General features: G+C 43.2%; 2 protein-coding genes across 2 annotated transcripts in view; one reads left to right on the top strand and one right to left on the bottom strand.

Annotated features, from left to right (window-relative positions):
• The window catches only part of MTOR (mechanistic target of rapamycin kinase), a 67,420-nt gene that overhangs the window by 46,603 nt on the left and 4,601 nt on the right, over positions 1 to 16,216 (bottom strand). Inside the window, exons 10-20 of the mRNA XM_084274653.1 lie at positions 15,813 to 15,942; positions 15,360 to 15,610; positions 13,321 to 13,407; positions 12,557 to 12,724; positions 12,197 to 12,309; positions 11,534 to 11,696; positions 11,175 to 11,267; positions 10,372 to 10,518; positions 9,426 to 9,568; positions 8,162 to 8,324; positions 7,873 to 8,018 (exon numbers count right to left, since the gene is read on the bottom strand). Of these exons, the coding sequence (XP_084130779.1) occupies positions 7,873 to 8,018; positions 8,162 to 8,324; positions 9,426 to 9,568; positions 10,372 to 10,518; positions 11,175 to 11,267; positions 11,534 to 11,696; positions 12,197 to 12,309; positions 12,557 to 12,724; positions 13,321 to 13,407; positions 15,360 to 15,610; positions 15,813 to 15,942 (1,604 nt within the window). The remainder of the gene's footprint in view (positions 1 to 7,872; positions 8,019 to 8,161; positions 8,325 to 9,425; positions 9,569 to 10,371; positions 10,519 to 11,174; positions 11,268 to 11,533; positions 11,697 to 12,196; positions 12,310 to 12,556; positions 12,725 to 13,320; positions 13,408 to 15,359; positions 15,611 to 15,812; positions 15,943 to 16,216) is intronic.
• Positions 197 to 5,633, top strand: ANGPTL7 (angiopoietin like 7; the record flags this gene model as incomplete). Its single annotated transcript, XM_084274775.1, has 5 exons — positions 197 to 575; positions 2,192 to 2,292; positions 2,603 to 2,797; positions 4,241 to 4,439; positions 5,464 to 5,633. 5 exons carry the CDS (start codon positions 197 to 199, stop codon positions 5,631 to 5,633), a joined length of 1,044 nt encoding a protein of 347 aa, XP_084130901.1.

The following is a 16,216-nucleotide window of genomic DNA, read 5'->3' as shown; positions in this document are numbered from 1 at the left end:
CACTGACAGGAGGGGTCTGGAGGAGCTTAAAAAAAAAAGGGCAAGCTACTTCTTCAGGCTCCACCTTCAGAGACTGACTTTACTGGAAGAAAGCTAGGTACCAGCCTGCTGTAGCACTTGCAGAAAGTTTCATACCTACCCCAGCTGCATTCAGACTGGCCACAGGCAGCTGGATTTCTGTTGCTGGAAGGAAAAAATGCCAGTGAGATCCAGTGCTCAGCTGGCATGGCTCTGCATTGTCACTGTGTCAGTGGCCATCTACCCCGTGCTGCTGCAGAAGCCCCCGAAGAGGAGAACGATCAATGGGAACGCACAGCCCAAGGTGACAGGCTGCTGTGAGGAGATCAAGGAGCTCAAGCTGCAAGTTGCCAACCTGAGCAGAATGCTGCAGGAGCTGAGCAAGAAGCAGGAAGGTGACTGGGTGAACGTGGTGATGCAGGTGATGGAGCTGGAGGGGAGCACCAAGCAGATGGAGTCCCGCCTCATCGATGCTGAGAGCAAGTACTCCGAGATGAACAACCAGATAGACATCATGCAGCTCCAGGCAGCTCAGACAGTCACACAGACTTCAGCTGGTAAGGAGGGAGTCACCAAGCTCCCAGATACGCCTCTTAATGCACATAATGAACTAGTGACTAGTTCTTAATGCTAGCACGTCCCACTAAGGGGTTTAGCAAGTGGGATACTCTGAATACTTCTGCTTAAAGTGCTTCAAGTGATCCTGAGAAAGCTGGTATGAGTGGATCTGTCAGAAGTCCAGAGAGCCAGCTGTGTTTTCCTATCTGTGTGTCTGTTCAGCTTTTTCACTCCCTTAGAACAGGTACTGTGTTTGTACAGTGAGGAACTTGGTTGAACATTTCACTTTCTGAGCTCTCCAGTACCCATCCAAGGGGAGAAAAAGGGAGCTGGCTTCATCAGCTGTTCTGGCAGTCACCCTCTGAGTGCTATGAAGTGCTGACAGGGGACTAGAAGTTGGTAAAACAATTATAAATGCTCTCCAGGCATTACTGGAGATGTGTAATTGTATCTTTATGACTATCTCCAAACCAGAGCAAAACTCTGATCCTTATTTGAATGGTAATTCTCAAAAATGCAGGGTTGTAGGTAACACAGGATGCAGACTGTGATATAAGCTCAGTCAGAACTCAGGTAAATTGTTCAAAATCCTCTTTTCCCTGAGGGAAAATTTGACTGCACAGAGCGATTGCACAGGCCTGTACTAAACATGGAATGCAGGTGTGTTTTGCAGGTCAGCTACCTGTAAAGCCACTTTGAGAAGAAAGCCTCATTTTTACCAACTTTTAACATGAAATTCACAGCAACAAGCTTAAAAATTCCTTCAAAGAGGGAGGCTCTGGGATGACTGTGTTTTCCAAAAGACTTAACTTAGATTTGTTGGTGATTTTGGGGTTGTTTTTTAAATGCAAAGGAAGCCTTTCTAAATCTATTCACAAAATTCTTCCTACAAAGAGTTTGACACACCACTGTTAACAGTAGGTCTTAAACAGCAACTTTACCATACTACATCTCTTTAGACCTGTAGTAAAGGTTCAGAAAAAAATACAACAACATACCTTCTGGGCCAGGTTCTTCTGCATTTAAACCAGACATGTCTCACCTCCCCAGGTAAGAGGCATTGACTCTGTACCAAATTGGAAGCCATGAGAATGGATAAAGCCTTGCTTCAGCTAGTTTCTCTTCCTCCAAAGAAGGATTTTTGCCATCTTCAAGTCAGCTCTGGCAGCAAGAGGAAAGGAGGCTTGCAGAGGCTGGCAGACTGACCACAGCTAAAAGCCACCACCTCTCTCACAGGCATTTGTGCAGAAAGTGCAGCAGGCCTAAAAGTTCTATTAGATAAGCCTTAATTATTTGGGAGGGGTACAGCAAATTGAGACCTTCCTACTTGCCAGTACAGACACACACAGGAGCAATGTAAAGAGAGAGTTCTCTGTTTGGATAGGGGAGGTTCAAAACCCAACCAACCAAAAGCAAAGCAAAGTCCCACAGCTACAACCCCCTTTCCCAGTGCCTGCACTGGGGAAAACTAAACTATTTCAGGAAGACCTTAGGCTTGTGAGAAGTTGTCTTTGCTTAATTTCTCCTTGTATTATGAACTCAGCTCTATTGAAACCACACTTACAAGGGAGTTCTTGGTGTTCAGATTCTCACTTTCTTTTTCTGGTTCAAGTAGATGCTGTTTATGACTGCTCATCACTTTATCAGAGGAACTACCGAATCTCTGGTGTTTACAAGCTCCCTCCTGATGAATTTTTGGGGAGTCCAGATCTGGAGGTAAGCACACAACATCTAATACACATCTTCTTCAAATATAGGCAAGAAATATTCCCCTCTGCTAGATACAAAGAGAGCCCACTGAGTTATGATACCCTGCACTTTACACAGGCAAACTGCAAGGGAGGAGAGAGTGTGCATTTAAAGAGGGAAACAGGAAAAGTGTTAATTTAACCCACATTTTTATAGCTTTAAAACAAAATAAGTATTTCCTCAAGTTGTGAAGCCTGGCACAATGCCCTGCATGAAGGGAACTGCACCTTCCTAGCTTATACTGACAAATAAATACTGCCTTTTTTCCCTATTCTAGGTGTTCTGTGACATGGAGACAGATGGAGGGGGCTGGACTATCATCCAGAGGCGTAAAGTTGGCTTGATATCTTTCAATAGGGACTGGAAACAGTACAGGGAAGGATTTGGCAATATTCGGGGGGATTTCTGGCTGGGAAATGAAAACATCTACCGGCTCTCCAGGCGCCCCACCGTGCTGCGGGTGGAGTTGGAGGTAATTAATAAACTCAATTTCAGCAGGAAAAGGGGCTTTTTTTGATTCTCTAGTAGCACACATCACACCATCTGCTATCTCTAAGGCACAAAGAATTTGCATGCTTTAATTACAGGAGGAGGAAGTAGGACAGACCTAGTGAGACAGTCAAGGACAAGACAGAATTATGTTTTCCATCATGCAGAGTCAGTAGGACAACCTTCTGTCTGCACACAGATTGGTCTTCAGGGCTCCAGGGAATCCTGCAGAACCCACTGCAGACAGATCTAACTGCTGACCACTGTGGATTGAAACATTCAGAGAGATGCACCATAAAGTTTTAAAGATTCCAAGTCTTTTCCTTTTCAGCCTTTCCTTCCAGCCTGCATACAAACGATGCATCACAGAATCCTAAGGTTGGAAAAGACCTTTGAAGATCATAGAGTCCAACCATTCCCATCCTAAGCTAAACCACATCCCTGAGCACCTCATCTCGTCTTTTTTTAAGCACACCCAGGGAAGGTGACTCAGCCCCTCCCTGGGCAGCCTGTTCCAGGTCCTGACAACTCTTTCAGTGGAAAATTATTTTCTAATATCTAATCTGACCCTGCCCTGGGGCAGCTTGAGCCCATTGCCCCTTGTCCCATCTCCTGTCCCCTGGCTGAAGAGACCATCGCCCACCTCTCTGCACCCTCCTGGCAGGGCAGGGGAGGTGGGGAGAAGGGCTCCCCTCAGCCTCCTCTTCTCCAGGCTCAACACCCCCAGCTCCCTCAGCTGCTCCTCAGAGGATTTGCCCTCCAGCCCCTTCCCCAGCCTGGTTGCCCTTCTCTGGACTCACTCCAGGACCATAATGTCCTTCTGATGGTGAGGAGCCCAGAACTGGACCCAGCACTCGAGGTGCAGCCTCAGCAATGCCCAGTACAGGGGCACAATCCCCTCCCCAGACCTACTGGCCACACTATTTTTGATACAAGCCAGGATGTCATTGGCCTTCATCACCTTGCATCACACATCCTCACATCACACATCCAATTTCCACAGTCTACTAAAGGCTTGGGTGGTACTTGAGACTAGCTGATAGCTGGTACAATAGATTTGAGGGGAGGGCTATGTATAATGGAAGAAGTGAGCTGAAAGGCTTTATATCTAAAAGGTGCTTGTTTCAGAGGGGGGAAATCCTACTTGAGGCAGCACATGGTGAGACAGTGATGTTGAGTGGAAGAGCTATGCACCAGGCTTCCATACCCACTGTTTAATACCAGAACTGCAAATACAAGGCTTTGCTCTGGAAAGTGTCTTTGCCTTAACAGACAAGTTTGTGCAGTCTGAGACAGAAAAAAAACCTTGTGAACAATCTCTGCCCGAGAAGAAAAGCACAACACACACTGTGCAGGGCCACAGATGGCAGAGTCCTTTCAGAACTGTTCTAACAGGACCTATTTCTTCTTCACTGTTCCGTGGCAGGACTGGGAAGGTAACATACGCTACGCGCAGTATCAACACTTCACCCTGAGCAACGAACTGAACAGCTACCGCCTCTTTGTGGGGAACTACACTGGCAACACAGGGCGTGACTCCCTGAGGTACCACAACAACACAGCCTTCAGCACGAAGGACAAGGACAACGACAAGTGTGTGGATGACTGTGCCCAGTTCCGTAAAGGTAAAGCGCACGCAAACATCTCCCTGTCCTGAGAGCTGCGGGGCGAGTCGTAGAGAACCCAAATTCTGTCTTTGCAAGTAACTAGTAAGTAGCATCTGGATGGCAAATCAAGGGAGAGGTGACTAATTCTGGAATACACTGTTAGGGTATGTGGGAAATCTGGCAGCTTGAGCTGCCTTACACAGAGCCAGACTGTGTGTTACAGACATCAGTGCTCTGCAAGTGATTTCATGTGTGCTCTCACCTACACAGACTGTTATCCAGCCCATCACACACATCACCAGCCTGCTGGACTATTGCAGGTGTCCATGCAATTGGTGACACAAAGTTATCCCCACAGATCTAGGAGGGGTTTATTTTTTCTTGTATTTTTTCCTGAGGTTTCAACTTCTATTATTAGTGACCTGTAATTATTCTCCAATATTATCATCCAACACACACCTCGAGGTTCAACCTGAATTCTATCCTTTATTTCTACTCTATTAAAAGCTTCTAATGAGGTTACTCTCTTCATTTAATTTATTATCTTTCTATGAGGTCTGTCACAAAGATAATTGTCTTCACTGTGCCTTGCCCTTTATTTTTAATTTCCCCACTGTGCCTCCACATGACATGGAAATAAAATTGTTGATAGCAGTCTCAATAACATCATGCAGCTTACTTGCAGAGTCCAGAAACCTTTTAAATACCTTAAGATGCCCAAGCTAACAATATTCACTCATTTCCTGTGCTAATTCTCAGCGTCAGAGTATTTCCTTGACATGTTTCTAAGAGGAACAGAGCAATTAAATGAAAAACATCTGGGCTAATCTGACCACAAAACTGTAAAGCCTTTCTGTATTTAGTATCTGAAGTTTTGAATTTGCCTGCAATCCCAACTATTAGGGCCATAGGATCTGAGGATTCAGTGATGCATTCTGGTTACTCTCCTCCAGAAAGAGCAGCAATTCTTCTCATCAATACAAAACATAGCTGTTTTGAGTAAGTAGCTCACCAAGAATCTTTTAAATTGTTTTCTGAAAAGGTGGATATTGGTACAACTGCTGCACAGACTCCAATCTGAACGGGGTTTACTACCGCAAAGGAGAACACACCAAGAACATGGATGGCATCACTTGGTATGGATGGCATGGATCAACCTATTCCCTGAAGAGAGTTGAGATGAAGATCCGGCCAGAGGACTTCAAACCATAAAGGGAACCAATTGCTAGTACAGCTACACGATGCCACTGCACAGAAGGTGGGCAACAGACAGCTCAAAATCAGCCAAGTAATTGTTCATTTCACCTAACACATACAACAGCTCCATACTGGCTATGTACACACACACACAAGCACTAAGGCACACTAAGCACCAGCCACAGCCACCAGAGTTATCAGGGCTCATACTTATCTCTTCCTCTTAGGGCTCTTTCCAAAGGGAAAAATTCTGTGTTAGAATAGCTTAGAACAGGATGCACTTACAGCACCTTCCAAAAGCCTACTGGTGTGTTCCCACCAGCATTGTGACCTTTGTATTAACCAACTAGGCAGGGACTGCAAGAAGAAAGCCTCCTCGTAGCCTTTCCTTCTGTAGCTAGAGTAAGCACTGCTGAGCAACCCCTTCCAAGAGGGGCCCTAACCACAAAACCAACACATTTCTTTCAAACCAGAGGAATGAAATCAGAAGTGTCCCTGCTGCAGCTTTCTGTAGTGTATAACAAGCAGCTTACATTCCCACAAAGGAAAAAACAAAGCTCAAAATTTTTGGATTAGTATTGCCTGGGTTCTCTCCTGAAGTTTTACTGCTGCTGCCCCAAAGATGTCCCCATAGCAGGTGACACCCAGAAGACCATAATCCTTCCTTCAGGAAGGATTTGTCCCATATGCTGTGATTCTTATTCCTATCCATAGCAGTTGATAAATAAAAAGCCACTTTCTGGGCTGCTACCAATGTTCAGGATAAAACATCAGCATGCTGTATGTCAGTAAGACTAAGAGAGAACAGTAGGTTAGCAAAAAAAAATCCAGACCCAGACAAGAAAACCTCAGCTCCAACCCTTAAAACCACCATATCCCTGAGGAAAACACTAGAACACACCAGAGAAGCCCTTAAAGTGCCAAAAGCTATTCAAACATAAGGAGATGTTTGCTAGCATACTGAGCTGAGAAATATTCAAGTCTGTTCTGAAGACTACCCCAGTGACAAATACCCTAGAAATCAGTGTATTTCTCCCTTTACATAACACAGTGTTAAAAATACCATATAAAAAAAAAAGAAGAAAGAGGCTCCTTCTATAGCCATACCGCTGCTTGAGTTTGTTGGAAAAGATAGTTATAGTTAATATATCTATTTTTATTCACCTGAAAGAGAGTTTGAATCTAATTTAAATTGTTCAGCCTTGTGTGAAATGGGAGATAAAGGTGTCTTGGGAATTGCCTTCCATATGTTTGACTATTCATACTGTAAATTTCAACTGTGTGGAACTATAGTTGGAACTATTTTAACTGTGGTCTATAAAATGGATTTTTAAAGGTTTCTAAACTTTTTCATATCTAATAAATTGTCTTTCATTTTTAATCCTTCTGTAATTTCAAGTCTTTGCTCCTTAACTCACTTTTTGATACATAAAGAAACAGCTGCACCTGTGACTGAAGCCAAGAAAGGGAATACATTGAGTTCTGTATTTCTTTAGAAAAAGGAGAACAAAGAATGACAGAGTAAAAGAAGGGAAAGTACAAGAAAGTATCCTCAAGGAAGCAGGAGGGTGAAAAATTCACCACATCCAAACAAAGCTACAGTTTTGCTCAACTGAAATCCATTTGTCTTTATCAAATGAGAGAGGTGACATTTAGAATCATAGAATCACAGAATGGTCTGGGTTGGAAGGGACCCCAAGGATCACAGAGTTCACCCCCCCTGCCACATGTGTGATATGGAAGAGATTCACATTTTAAAACATGTAGTTTAGTACCAAATCCTCTGGAGGCATTTCAGGATAACACCTTTCTTGTTGGCAAAGCTCAGGAAACAATACACTCTTGTTATAGCATCTTCTATCTGATCTATGAAGAACAAAACCTACCTAAGGTAGGTGAGCAGAATTTGATGAGGAATTTGAATTAAGAACTTCAGAGTTCCTGGCTTATTTCTCATAGGTGTAGAATTTTCTCTCATCTAACTTGCAAGCACTCCACAACATCCCATACTGAATGTGAAGGGTGAGAGGTGAAACCTCCACTTTTTCCTGCAAGGCTTTCATCATAATTTTAACCACAGGACAGAAGGGCAGGACTCAGCAGCTAGAAGTGTACATGTGCAAGCTAGCCCACAAGCCTGTAACAAAGACTTGTGGCAGAGAGTGATATCTTGAGAGTTGTCTAGATTCATCCTAATGGTATCCTAGATTAATACCTGATGCAAGAGCAGAAATCTCATCAGTTGTGGTCCTACCTGATCAGAGACTCTAGAATGGCTGGGGTAGGACCCTTTTGAAATTCCAGCTCCTTATAGTGAAGGGCCTTGGCATATGCACGACATTTTGCAGCTCTTTCTCCCAGGAGGACAATGCCATTATCATCTCTCAAAGGCAGTGGGCCCTGGGTAGAAGCACAGACATCAAAAGCAGGATGAATATAAAAAAAGAAGGTGGTAGTTATGAACTCTTCAAACCCTTTCCACAGACCAGGCACCAGCCAGCTAGCCAGTATTAGGGAAAAAACCTGCCTGCCAGCATCCCTACCTTGTCACTGTGTTCCATGAACTCTGCCAGGTTCAGCAGGGTCTGAGTGACTTCAGCAATGTCCTGAGAAGTCAGGGCCAATTCAATGCTTCGGATCAGCTCATCCTGCTGGTCCTCATTCAGTTCAGACCAGCAGGAAACAAAAGCTGCATTGAAGAGATCTCTGAGGAGGAAAACAAAAAGAGAGTGGAGATTCATTATTAATGAGAGGAAAATGTGTTTGACAGCAGACTTGCCTTTGTAATCAGAGAAGGAGCTACAAAAATACATTTATATGCCTACCTGCAATAAATAGTGATTGGTATCTTTTACAAAACTAACTTCTGCACCAAATACTGCATTTTAAAAAGCATGTAATACTTTGAGATACTACAATAGCAGAAATATGGTCCTGTCATCAAGTGTTTTAGGCTACAACAAACTTCATGGCAGCAAGGAGGCTCTTCTCTTTGGCCTAATTTGTCATGGATCACAAGTGAATGTGGTGAAAAAGGTGACTGTACATTTCTCTGGCTATGTATGCCACAACACTTGTGTTTTCTGTGCTCCCTAACAGACTGCAATAGCTGGAGTTCACATTAGTGACAAAGCTCAAGGAGGAACAGTGATGAAAAGCTTTTTACTTCTAGTAGTGAGGGGAAACACCATGGGATGGGTTTGATGCACATGATGGATACATGGAGGACGCTAGCATCACCTTTGCCTACTGAGGAATTCCCAACTTGTCATGATTCTGTTTGCTCTTCTATTTCAACAATGATGACATTCACATTAAAGACAAAATTAAACCAGGAACGAACACTGTTCTAACAGCAGCACTCAGACTCATATGCTCTAAGATGACAAACATACATCATCAAGAAGGCAACAGGCAGCCACTTGCAGAGACTCAAAGATTCTCCAGACATACTGGTTGCAAAAGAAATAAAGCACTGTGGCTTATTCCACTCAGAGACATTTTTATTCACCCACAGTAGCTTCTCAAAACTATTTCATGCTCTGTTGTTTTTCCAGCTTCACTTTTATGTGCCTTATTTTACTTCTAGACCAATATGCAAAATTCCACTGAAAGATTTTGTGCATATTATGGAGCAGCCAACTGGGAAGGGTGGAAATGAAATCAAGCTGCCAGCTATTTGATTTGTCCCAAAGCAGGATGGATCTCTATTTATGGAACCTAAGAGCTTTTAAGTAACTTTTTGCTTATAATATCTGGCTTGCACCTGCAATTTCAAGTGATGTGAAAACAAGAGAATTACTCTACCGAGCCATGGGATTATATGCCTGAGCCAGGGCCCAGCATGAGCGCAAGGACGGTGAGGAGGAATCTTTCAGCAGCTCCAAACTCAGTCGTCTTAACCATTCCAACCAGTCATCTTTGGAAACTCTTCTTGCTGCTCCCCAGGCCTGCAGTACAAAGCAAGACAATTCAGCTACCAAATGAAGCGCTATCCAGAAGCGGAAGAAACCCGTCAGCAGGCAGCATGACTTCTTCACAGCTCCAAATCACATTGCTGAGATTCCCTTTTCAATTCCCTGAAATCCATTACCTTTACCAGATAATTTGCAGTACTTTAGTCTCATTTCTAAGAAATATTCCCTTAAATGTGTTCCTGTCATGACATGCCAAGTATTTAACATGAATAATTCTTTCCCTATAAAAATACATCAAGAGCTAAAGCCACTGTTGAAACATCAGCTTAAAAATACTTAATGCATTTAGAATTACATCTTTAAGCCCAGCATTTTCAAACCAATCCATCCCACTGCTGAACCAAGTGCATATACTGTTCAAATTAGCTAGGGCTGGGCCATTAAGTTCTATACTGGCTTCAAGAAAATACAGCACTAAGATAAAAGAGAAGTTGCCAATGAAAACAAGGCAGAGGCTCTGAAATAGGTGTCTCTAGGAGCTACAGATGATTCCTGGTGAGCTAGGAAGCTTTGTCCATACTTCACACAACAAGAAAGTGTCAAGATTATTTCATGGCCATTAATAGCCTGTTAAGTCAGCTGCTCCAATCTTTAAAGTTGCTTACCACCTTCTAATTTGGAAGAGAGTCTCAGACACTGCCTCCAGTTTTGTACAGAACTGGCAACAGAAGAGAGCTGCAGATGTAGTTCAGATGTGCTGGACAAACTCTTCAGATGAGGCACAATAGCTCCTCCTGTCAGTAGCAAATTCATGCTGTGCAGCGCTCCAGACTTACCTTCTGCAGGTTGATGGTGCTAACGTGTAGTTTCTTCATGGGACCTGTTTCCACAGGACCACTGGCCAAAGTTTCTCCTTGGTTACTTCTCAACATTCGGTGCTGATAAATAAGGGGATCCTCCTCTTCATCAGCAAGAGTATAGCCCTACAATAAACAGCTTACAATGAAGATCACACCCACACATACAGAGCACTATCCAATCTCACAACATCTGTGAAGCTAACAACTATGTTTCATTATATAAACCAGTGAACTCAAATGATATCCCTTTTCTAGGCAATGCAACAGCTAAGAAAACTTAGACCCTAGTATTAAAAGCCAAAATAATGCACTTTGAAACAAGCACTTTTTCCCATTTGAGCCCCTAGAAAGCCTAGAAGAGCACTGTGCTACTTGTTCCATGCTAATCAATTGTCAAAAGGAACTGCTTTGCAACATGGGAGGTACTATGGAAAACACTGAGATAGTGAGGTCTCCTTAAGGCCTGAAACTGGGCAGAAAATCCAGGCTAAATCCACATGTAACAATTACTGAGAAAAAAAAAGTAATGACATGGGCTACAAGTTTAAGTTCTTACCTAGAACTTGCAGTGATTTTTCTACAGGAAATAACTGATACCAACTGACAATAACTGTCCCAATGCAACCTCAAAGTCTCCTTAAAAAAACCCTTACCTAACACACAAACACAGCAACAACCATTCTTCATTTTATGATGCAAAGTTTCCACCTACATCTGTTTCAACATGAAAACAACCCCAAAGTGCCCTTATGCAAACAGCTGTACACTTGGCAACTCACCTTTACGATTCTGCAGATGAGAACATCGTAGCGTTGATGGTTAATTCTGTGTCGCACCAGAACTTTGTTCACCATTGGGATAAAAATCTGGTACTGTACAGGGGAACACAGCAAAAGCTAGTCACTCAGTGTCACCAAGAGCAGTAAAATTCCACCTTTGTTTCATGAATCTTATAGGAAACCAATTAGGAAAGCTTGATTCAGTAACTCCCAGTTCCAGAAACAACTGAGAGAGGAAAATAAACCTGTTTTCTTTAAAATCCCGAATGAGTCCGTTACAAAGGGTCAACTTTAATTCCTTGATCTTTGGGACAGTCCCTCCTTTGAAGAGCTTTCAAGGCTAAAAAAAAGAGTATTACCTTCTTTCCCAGCTGAAACACCAGAGAGGAGAGTGTGTCCATTGCAGTTGTTCGTAGCTCAGGACTCTGATCGAGCGTTCGCACAATGGGATGAATAATCCGCGAAGCATAATCAGTGAAGTCCAGGGACTCTGTCAAGCGGTCCACTGTTTCTAGAGCAGCTCTAGAGTCAGAGTGGAAGGAACAGAGTAAAACATAGGGAAAAATTAAATGTAAAAATACATGCTTCATGCTCAGAACTACTAAGCATCAATAAGAAATAGTAAAAACAGGTCACAGCACTCTTAATGCAGCCAGTACTTGCAGGACAGCTTGCAAGTTGCAGCAACTAAAATACTGGCAGGTGAGAATCAGCAAGTAATAGAAAAGCTAGTAACAGTGCTGTGACATCCAACCAAAAGTAACATCCTACAATGATTAAACACAGAGAAAACCTGTGGAAGGAAGTAAAGCAGTATTTCTGGATGCCTATCCCGTCTGCACGCCTATCTGTGCAGTATGAGCTGGGGAGCTGCTTTGGCAGCGGGTTGGACCCGATGATCGCTAGAGGTCCCTTCCAACCCCTGGGATTCTGGGATTTCATTCCAGACCTGGCTGGGTCAGCCATTGCAGAACTTGGGTGTCATAGGAAAAAAAAGATACTGCAAAGCCACCAACACCTACTTGCGAGCCACCACTGGGACATCCGGGGCATCAAATAGCTTCACAATGGGAGGTAGTAACAAATGAAGGTAGTCATCCAGGTTAGCTCCAAAGAGCTGGATCGCATTCAATAGCTGGAAGGAAAAACGACCCAAGGTGACTCAAAGCCATGGAAAAGAAGCATTCTAAGTAAGTCAGTACTCAGTGAAAAGTTGTTTCAACCCTGCACTTTAAACAAAGGAAACTTGCATCGTTTCACACCAAGCCACTGCTGAACTGTACCCATCCCATTCGCTCGCAGGCAGGAGGCTCTGCTGGAGCAGGGCACATTGAGCATACACCTGCCCCAGCCACATCCAGCTGCTGCAGCTTCCCACTCACCTTGACAGACACAATGCGGCTCTGACTGTTGTCATGCATGAAGACCCGTAACATGTGAGGGATGAGCTGAGGCAGGTACAGTTTGAATTCGCCTCCTAGAGCTACGACAATTTGCTCAATCAGTAGGATAATTGTGCTCTGTATGGAGTTGTTCATGACCCAGAAGTCCTACAGAAGGAAAGAAAAAAATTTTAAAAAGGAAAAAAGGGGGAAAAAAAGGAAACAGTTCTTCAGTTGAGCTGTACCAATTGAAAATGAACTGTAAGAGAGTCTCTAGATAAAGTCAAGACTGCAGGGAGGGACTGTACTTCCCTTACAGACAAACATAAATCAGCAGTTCTGGTCTGTTTTTAAAACAGTCTGTGCCTTCAGTGTATTTGTAGCTGTTAAAAACAACCTCTAGGCAACCAAGTTCTCCTAATCTTTCTAAGTGTTTGCAAACAATAAGTGACAATGAAGTGAAATGCCACCTATTTATGAACTCCAAACACTTCTTCCTAAAACTATGTTCCTGAAAGTAATGAGCACACAAGACCCAAGCACTGAAATGAACTCATGTGATAGCAGGACCTGCCCTTCCTGCAGTTGCTAGAAATAATGTATATGATGGGTTCAAACACATGTTATTTCAAACCAGAATTACTACTTTAATCGTATGGAATTCTGCACTTTGTATGAATTTATGAAGTACCTGACAGATTTGATGACAGAAACAGTATCCACCTTTCCTGAGAGTAAAATGCTGGCTTAAAGATAGTACTCACTCTCATAAGGGTGACAATTTCATCCATATAGGGCCGAATGTGACTTCTCACAAAGGACACCAACATCCCCAGCTGCTGGAACAGGAACTGGAAGGAAGAAGGGAATCATGATCAATGCAGTTTATGTAAGTATCAAAGGGATGCTGGGGAAACAGCATGTTGCAGGCCAATTGCAAGCTCATTTACCAGACAAACAGCATGCTTAGCACCTATATGCTCAGAATCTCGGGGCTAAATTCTTGGCAGCTTCAGGTCAGTGGTTTGGGTTTTGGGAGTACGTGGCTGTTGGGGTTTTTTGGTTGGGATTTCTCCCCCTCTTCACTCCCCCAACCTGAATCAAAAATTCTGAGAGCTGAAAGCCTTAGACAGGCAAGTCTACAAATAGGGATTTATTGTGTGTTGGCTATTTATAAGGCCTCAGGAGAGACTTGCAAGCACAAACACCTCCACAACAGAGCTTTGTGATTTAAGTTTGAAGGATGCTTCCAAAAATTAAGCCCCTAATCCTTTCCCCTTGCCTATAAACCAAACAGGCACACATTTTAAGATACTCTTTCCCATGCCCACCAAGATATATTGGTGAAAAGTTACTGGGGAAGAGAGTTTAGTCCTTGCCAGAAACATCGCAGTTTTCTGAAAGATAGTTGATTGTACCATAGAAGAACGTTGACTGAGACACTTTGTTTGGATGTAGTATGACAGTTTTGCAATTCATTTGGCCCCTAGACAATCTTATGCACTCTCTCATGACAATGAATTTACTTTTCAGATGGGTATGAAATAACTCAGGTTTAATTGCTTTGTCCACAGACTACTATATTCAATACTTTTCCACTAGGAAAATGTAAGTTATCATATATTAAATTTAATTTCTCCATGCAATGTTTGAAGATTATAGTGACAAAGTGGAGCTCAGGGGAAAAAAAAAAAAAAAAAGAGAGAGAGAGAACGGATTTTTGTGAAAATAAGAAATAACATCAGCTTCTTTAGTGAGAGCAGTACACCTACATTTAGTACAAATGAAGGCTGAGCTCCTGTACCGTGCCTTTTCTGGTGCAGTGAGAGGATGCTTACATACAGGACAAGGACCTGACTCCTTTAGGCTTTAGTGTCACGCATACCCACCTCAGCTCTTCTCCCCAGTACACTTTCACCATCTTCTTTTACCTGAAAATTTTTAAACAGAGTGTGCACAACTGCATAGCTTTCAAGCAAGTTAGATCAGTCAGGTCTAGGAGTTCGGCCAACCCGGGCGTGTGAGATGTTTTCCTTCCAATCTGAGTAGTAGTTCAGTCTGGGAGAAAACAGTGGTTCTATAGCAGGGTTGGGATTCTGCTAAGGGAGCACCCATCCCACCTATAAAACACAGTACCAGTAACTAGTACAAACTACCCTTCCCACCCCAGAGATTCTTTTCAGCTGTCTGAGGAAAAGGCTTGGCAAACAGCAGCCATCTCTGGTTAGGTGAACCTTAAGCCCATTATCATCTTCACACAATTCTCATTTCCTTCTAAAACTGTGACTTAAGTGGGAAGGAAGAGAAAGCACTGCTGTGGAATCCACCCACGCTGCTCCAAATGTTAGCAGACTGGAGCAAATTGAATTTTCCTTCTCACAGATGAGCCAAAGTACATGGCTGCATCAGAAATTGAAAATCATCTACCTCTATTATTTAATAATATTGTTTGCAACAGTACATTAATGCAGAGATTACTGAAAGCTCTGGAAGCTGCACAGGCTGTTTTCCTGAACAAGACCAGCTTGATAAAAAACCAGAATCAAATATTATCCTTTAAGGATTGTGCTCAGAAGCAGCTGTTTCAACAAGAAGTAACAAAACCAACACATACTCCGCTGGATATTCTACCAAATGCTCACAGGAGGGAAAAAGCAGAGCTGAACCTCACTTCTGCAGCATGCTTGGCAGCAACATACAGCACAGCAATGCCCAAAGCCAGTCGCATTCTCTTTTAAAAAAGATGGATTCTTATTTTAGGGGGGTGGCACAGGAAGGAAGGAGCGGCCCCTGGTACACTCACCTCTCGGATGGCACCATCACAAACCCGTATTACATTAAGGAACGTTGGCATGACCTGGGGCAGGAACTGCACACACTTCAGCCCAAGAGATTTGAAAATAAAGGTGATGGCCTGAACTACCATAGTGTGGTGTTGGGACAAGGATTGGTCTCGGAAAATTCTCATCAGTGCCACCATAGAGACAGCTGGATAGAACTCGTCCAGAGGGAGGTTTCCCATGTTCACCAACATCTCACTGGTACTGTAGTCAGCTAGGAGAAAGAAAGTAGTGTCACAACTACATGGTCTTGAACACCAGCTCAGGAGCAGCTGAGTTTGATGTGAAAACATTTATAATAAGAATTGGTTAAGCAGAAGAGGCAAACTGGCAACAGCAAAACCAAACCCAACCAAATCAAGACCTGTTTTTAGATGCTAAAGCTATTAATTTGGAGTAAAAACTCAGATGCTTACAGGAATCCTGGCTGGATTTGGACTCTGAGAGGCTGACAGCTGAAGCATCTCGTGACTGATCAATCATGCCGATGTTGACTTTGTGTTTGTAAGGGTCCAAGGCACCCAGCAGCCCTAACACACGAATAGCCTAGTAAGACACAAAGAGGAAACTCATCAGAACAGCATCCCCAAGGCAAAAGTCAATTAATGAACCCACACGTTTGGAAAGGTCCTGAGGATTAAAGAGAGAAGATCTGGAAGTAAAGTGACCACCTGGAAAAAACATCAATGCTTTCCATTCAACTGCTGGAGGGCATTTCACTGCCTAAATACTGCCACACTCTGAAATCTGCTTACTGTACTTCTACCAGCCACAGTAATGATCTTTCATCTCCCTTCCCCCACAGATATATTTGATGGCT

This window comes from Gallinula chloropus, assembly GCF_964237585.1.
Source record: "Gallinula chloropus genome assembly, chromosome: 23".
Taxonomy (NCBI): domain Eukaryota; kingdom Metazoa; phylum Chordata; class Aves; order Gruiformes; family Rallidae; genus Gallinula; species Gallinula chloropus.
This window is presented reverse-complemented; position numbering and strand designations above follow the sequence as displayed.